This window comes from Onychostruthus taczanowskii, unplaced genomic scaffold (assembly GCF_017590055.1).
Source record: "Onychostruthus taczanowskii isolate IOZ18803 unplaced genomic scaffold, ASM1759005v1 scaffold43, whole genome shotgun sequence".
In the NCBI taxonomy this organism is placed as follows: domain Eukaryota; kingdom Metazoa; phylum Chordata; class Aves; order Passeriformes; family Passeridae; genus Onychostruthus; species Onychostruthus taczanowskii.
Genome location: NW_024501792.1, coordinates 149,667 through 154,605, shown reverse-complemented (window position 1 = coordinate 154,605; position 4,939 = coordinate 149,667). Strand labels below are relative to the sequence as shown.

The 4,939-nt window shown below is 52.9% G+C and overlaps 2 protein-coding genes across 2 annotated transcripts; one reads left to right on the top strand and one right to left on the bottom strand.

Annotated features, from left to right (window-relative positions):
• The first annotated feature begins 6 nt into the window (after window positions 1–6).
• On the top strand, window positions 7–1,696 carry RPS25 (ribosomal protein S25). The gene is made up of 5 exons (XM_041413972.1): window positions 7–54; window positions 213–308; window positions 667–850; window positions 1,193–1,291; window positions 1,625–1,696. The coding sequence occupies exons 1-4, from the start codon at window positions 52–54 to the stop codon at window positions 1,285–1,287; spliced, it is 378 nt and encodes a 125-aa protein (XP_041269906.1). The 5' UTR covers window positions 7–51; the 3' UTR covers window positions 1,288–1,291; window positions 1,625–1,696.
• A 314-nt stretch (window positions 1,697–2,010) lies between these two features.
• CENATAC (centrosomal AT-AC splicing factor) lies at window positions 2,011–4,904 on the bottom strand (the record flags this gene model as incomplete). The annotated part of the gene is made up of 8 exons (XM_041413973.1): window positions 2,011–2,344; window positions 2,763–2,895; window positions 3,114–3,194; window positions 3,804–3,834; window positions 4,169–4,274; window positions 4,407–4,471; window positions 4,597–4,659; window positions 4,728–4,904. Coding segments are annotated over 8 exons (702 nt in total), but the record flags the coding sequence as incomplete, so codon positions are not given.
• Between the last annotated feature and the right edge of the window lie 35 nt (window positions 4,905–4,939).

The following is a 4,939-nucleotide window of genomic DNA, read 5'->3' as shown; positions in this document are numbered from 1 at the left end:
CGCGCTCTTCCTTTCTCGCCGACATCTTGCGGAGCAGGCTGCGGCCGCACCATGGTGAGCGCGGCCGGGCCGGGGGGCGGGCGGCGGGCCGGGCCGGGCCCCCCGAGAGGCGCTGGCGGCTCCCGGAGCGGGGCGGGAACCCCTGCGAGGCGCCCGGGGCGCCGGGCCCGCGCCTCGCCGCTCACCCCCCCATCCTTCTCGCCCTCTCGCAGCCGCCCAAAGACGACAAGAAGAAGAAGGATGCGGGCAAGTCCGCCAAGAAGGACAAGGACCCGGTCAACAAGTCCGGCGGCAAAGCCAAGAAGAAGGTGGGAGCGGCGGGACGGAGGGCTCGGGTCCGGCGGGCCTGGCGCGGGCGCGGCGTGGCCGGGCCCCAGGGCGGCGCGGGCTCTTGCTAAAAGAGCTCTTCATCTGCGCCGAGCTGTACACTACGGTGTTAAACCTGAGTAACAGGGGGCTTTAGTCCTCGTATTCTTAGGTACTGTAGGTGTTATCCGCAGCACGTTCATTTACAGGGGCAGTTTTGGGCATCTCACTAGGCCTTTAGTTTGGGGTGTGATACGGAAACGCGTGATGGTGCAGTTCTTGGGCATCGTTAGTTGAGTCTTTTGTTCTTGCTTACAACATGGCTTAGAGGGGTGTTGTTTTTTCTCTCCTTCCAAGTAGAAGTGGTCCAAGGGGAAAGTGAGAGACAAATTGAACAACCTTGTCCTGTTTGACAAGGCCACTTACGACAAACTGTGCAAAGAAGTGCCCAACTACAAGCTCATCACACCTGCAGTTGTCTCAGAAAGGCTGAAGATTCGAGGCTCCCTGGCTCGGGCTGCCCTCCAGGAGCTCCTCAGCAAAGGTGAGCACTCAGAAATTGAAAAAAAACCAGAAAGCTGCTTGAATTGGCTGTTTGGTTTTCCTTGCTTGCCCAGCAGCTTTCCTGCAGCATCTGAACTGTCCCATGAGTAGATTGTTTTGGAGAGCCACTGCCTTAGCTTGCATTTCAGAAGTGCTCCAAAGTGTGGAGCAGGAGTTTGTTACACGGGCTGTGATGTAACTGCAGCCAGGTGGCAACAAAAGACTCGAATAAGCTGCTACCCCCTATTATTGCCTCTTGTACCCTGCCTCTCTAGGAGGGACCTCAGCATCCCTGGCATTCGCCAGTACGTGCACACTGATGTAATTTTGTTTTTTTTCATAGGGTTGATCAAACTGGTGTCCAAGCACCGAGCCCAGGTGATTTACACCCGAAACACGAAAGGTGGAGATGCGCCTGCGGCAGGGGAGGACGCCTAGGGAGGTGAGGCTGGGTGCTCAGGAGCTGAGCTCTGCTGGGGCTGTGTGTAACGGGCAGCTCCTCGTGGCTCTGCTGGGCTCACATCCTGAGCAGCTTCCTGGGGGAGCACTGCTGGGAACACCAGCTCTGCAGAACTGAAGAGCCATTTCTGATTTTGTCCCTGTGCTCACTGGATGGGGAAAGCATCATTTGTTCCCCTCTCTGTGGGCTGCAGGGCAAATGTCCTCCCTGCGCCCCCATGGCCAAGTGTTCCTGCTGGATAAAACTGCCAAACTGTTTGCTTTGTGCTAGCATGCTTTTACTTTGTTTTCTGATTGGGGACTTCTTGCTTTGCAGGTTCTTCAGTGACTTAATCAACAATGTGTCATATGTAGATGCACACAATAAAATTATTGATTATAATTTTTCTGGATTTTTCAACAGTGTGTATGTTTCATTACTGATGCATTATTTATTATGGATTCTGGTAGAGGTTGTGGCTGTTGTACTGTACCAGCCAGTTTTTTTTGTCTCTATTAGTGTTACAAATGTGTTGCTGAAAGGGAAGTGTGAAACTTCTACATCACCTACAGCATTTACTGATGTTAGGCAATCTAAAGGATAAATGTTAAAATGAAGTAAAGCAATATAAGTATGAATTAAATTATCAAACACCTGGCATTAGTTGCCTGCAGGATGGGCCCTGCATTTGAAATGAGTTTCAGTTGGTCTAAAAACTGAGAGGCATTTAAAAAAAGAAGTTTATTTCTCAAAAAATTCTTGCTTCAGCAGGATGTGCCATGTCAGCATAGGCCACTGGCATTGCTTGCTGTACAGAGTAGGCTTTCTGACAGGGAACATATGGCATCCACAGGAGCCTGTCCTTGCTGGCAGGGCCTGACTTGGTGTGGCTTTAGATGTGATGCTCAGATGAACACTCGAGTCCTTACAGGGCAGTCAGCAACAAAACTGCAGCTACCTGCAGTCAGCCTTTCCACAGCAGAGCTGGGTGTCTGGTGTTCCTCATCTGATCACCTTTTTTTCTTCTTTTCCCCTGCTTCAGTTCTAAACTGATGCCTGAAAGAGAGCATAGCAGTCAGACTGCAGTAGCCTTTAGACAATGACCATCCTTGGAGACAGACAGTGCTGTGCACAGTGTTCCAGCACGGAAGCTCCCTCGATATTTGTGTTACCTCAGTGAGAGGCAGCTCCAGCTAGCTGACAGAGAGTTCTGGCACAGTAAAAGGTGCCAGTGGGACAGTAGGTGGGTCTGAAAGGTGAGCCAAGCAGAACGAGGCAGATGCCTTCATGCGTGCAGCCTTTACAGCCATGAGCACGCTTCCTGGTGCTGCTCCAGGACAAGAATGATACTCTGCCTGACTCGAGCACTGTGTGGCAGGATGTCCAGTTATGTTTGCTGCTGCCTCAGAGCCTGCTCCATGAATGGCTTGCATGGAAAGCCCCCCTGTCCCCCCGGGATCCGTCTGCAGCTCACCGGGACTGCCACCTCCTGCCGTGGTTCCAGACGCGCCCAAAGGAAGGGAGCCAGCTGTCACTTGTCTGAGAGGTATGGTCAAAGTTGGCACCAACACGTTCCACTGGGAGCTTTTTCAGCTTCTGCTTCTCCTCTGAAAATAAAAATAGAATCGTGGAGTGGTTTGGGTTGGAAGGGAGCTTAAGGATCCCTTTGCTGCAACCCCCTGTACGCAGATGGGGATGCTTTCCCCTAGACCAGGATGCTCAAAAGCCCAAATATTTTTTCAGCAAAAGTTTTTCAAATTGATTTTGGTTCTCTAGCATGTTAAAGTGACTGTAAAGTTAACTAAAAGATGTGCAAGCTGCTCACTGTGTTTGAGAAATTCCTCATAGGAAGGTCCAATTTCTTTACTTCCATCTTCTTCCTCTGTTAGCCATGGAGGTTTTGCTCCTGGAAGTCACAGGGAACACTTACTTAGCCACTGAAGTTAACCTAAACTGTGACAGAATAGAAGTGCCCCCTCTTCCTCCTGTCTGCTGCTCATGCTACCAAGCAAGTGACCAGGTGAACTCTGGGTGTTCTGAGAAAAAGGAGCTGGCCACGGCAGATCACCTCCCAAATCATGCACTCCCCACAGCAGCAGCATCAACGGTTTTTGTGGACAGATAGAATGCAGGAGAATAGAGACAGTGGTGAAGGTAATCTCACCCCTAAGGAGTTACACCTGTGCTAATTATCAAAAATTAAGAACAAGCCTGCCCTTAATAAGCCACAGCTGGATCCAGTTAGGAGAGGTGTTGTGAAAGAGTAGGTTGGCTGGGCAGAGGACGAGAAGGAGTCAGTGCTGTGAGGAGCTGCCCATGAGAAATAACCCAGGTGTGAAACCTTCGCAACAAGATGGCAACAAGTTTTTACTATGCTGATGTGTTTTCTTCACTACCTCGGATATTGCCAAGAGTGGCCACCTCCTGGTTATGCTGCAGCTGCTTCCAGTTTTCCCTGTGACACTTGCAAGCCATGAGGCAGCAGCCTGTTGAGTCATGATGCAGGTACACTTACCTGTGTGGACATTTCCTTTCCCTTCTGTGTCCTGTTAACAGGAACATAAAATACTTATGAGAATCTTATGTTTAGGAGTATCTCTGAGCAAAAGAGCATTGTCTTCATTGCCTTCCACAGTCAAGTTCTGTTAGAAAAAGGCAGAGAAAAGCTCTTCTGTTCTTTAAAAGAGAGTTTGTTTTTTTTCCCCACAGCATATTAAAGAATGTTTGCTTAATGAAAATTAAACTGAAACTGGGCTAGCTGCTCGCCCAAATCCACAAAGTGTTTCTTTTTGTGATGGAGACCACCCCTTGTTCTGCTTTGTGACATGTACTGTAGGTGACTTGCAGTGAAATTGAAGTTTGCTAGCCAGTCACCCCTACCTGGTGGCCAATGAAGGTCAGAACCTTGCTCGATTCCATCCAGGCTAAATCAGGTCCTGTCTGCATTCCGCTCGGGCCAGGCTGTTCTGCACCACAAGGGCTGTCCCTGAAATAAGAGGCCAGCACTTACTGTAGCGCATACAGAAGTGTTCAAAAGCTCTGCAGGGCCCTGCTAATGACAGTGTCGGGTGCTTTGAGCACCGATGCATCAGCCACTGCTAAAGCAAGCGGTGCTCACCGTTCAGGTCCTGCGGGGAGCCTGCAGACAGAAGGTCCTGCACAAGGTTCTGGCTCTGGCTGAAGCTGAGTGTAATTCAGGAAGAAGGAACAATATTTGTGGCTCTAGGCACAGCCCCCGCCAGCCGCCCCGGCCCCTCCCGAGCGCCGCCGGTGCCCGCTCCCCGCCGGGCAGGATACAGCTCACCGACCTGCAGCGCGGCTCGCACGGTGTCTCGCTGCCGGCGCTCGGCCGCCCGGATGTCCGCCGCCATCTGCGGGACAGCGGGTGAGGCGGGCCCGGGGCCGCGCGGTGCCGGGGCGGGGAGGCGGCCGCGGCTACCTGCAGGATGCGCTGCTCCTCCCGCCGCCGGTGCTCGGCCAGCGCCCGCTCCAGAGCCCCCGCCAGGCGCTCGTACTCCTCGGCCGGCACCAGGCACCGCTCCCGCAGCGCCGCCTCCGCCCGGTTCTCCCGCCAGAACCGCGCCGTCTCCCGGCGGTGCTCGGGCCTGCGGACAGCGGGAGCCCGTCAGCACCGCCCGCACGCGGCCCACG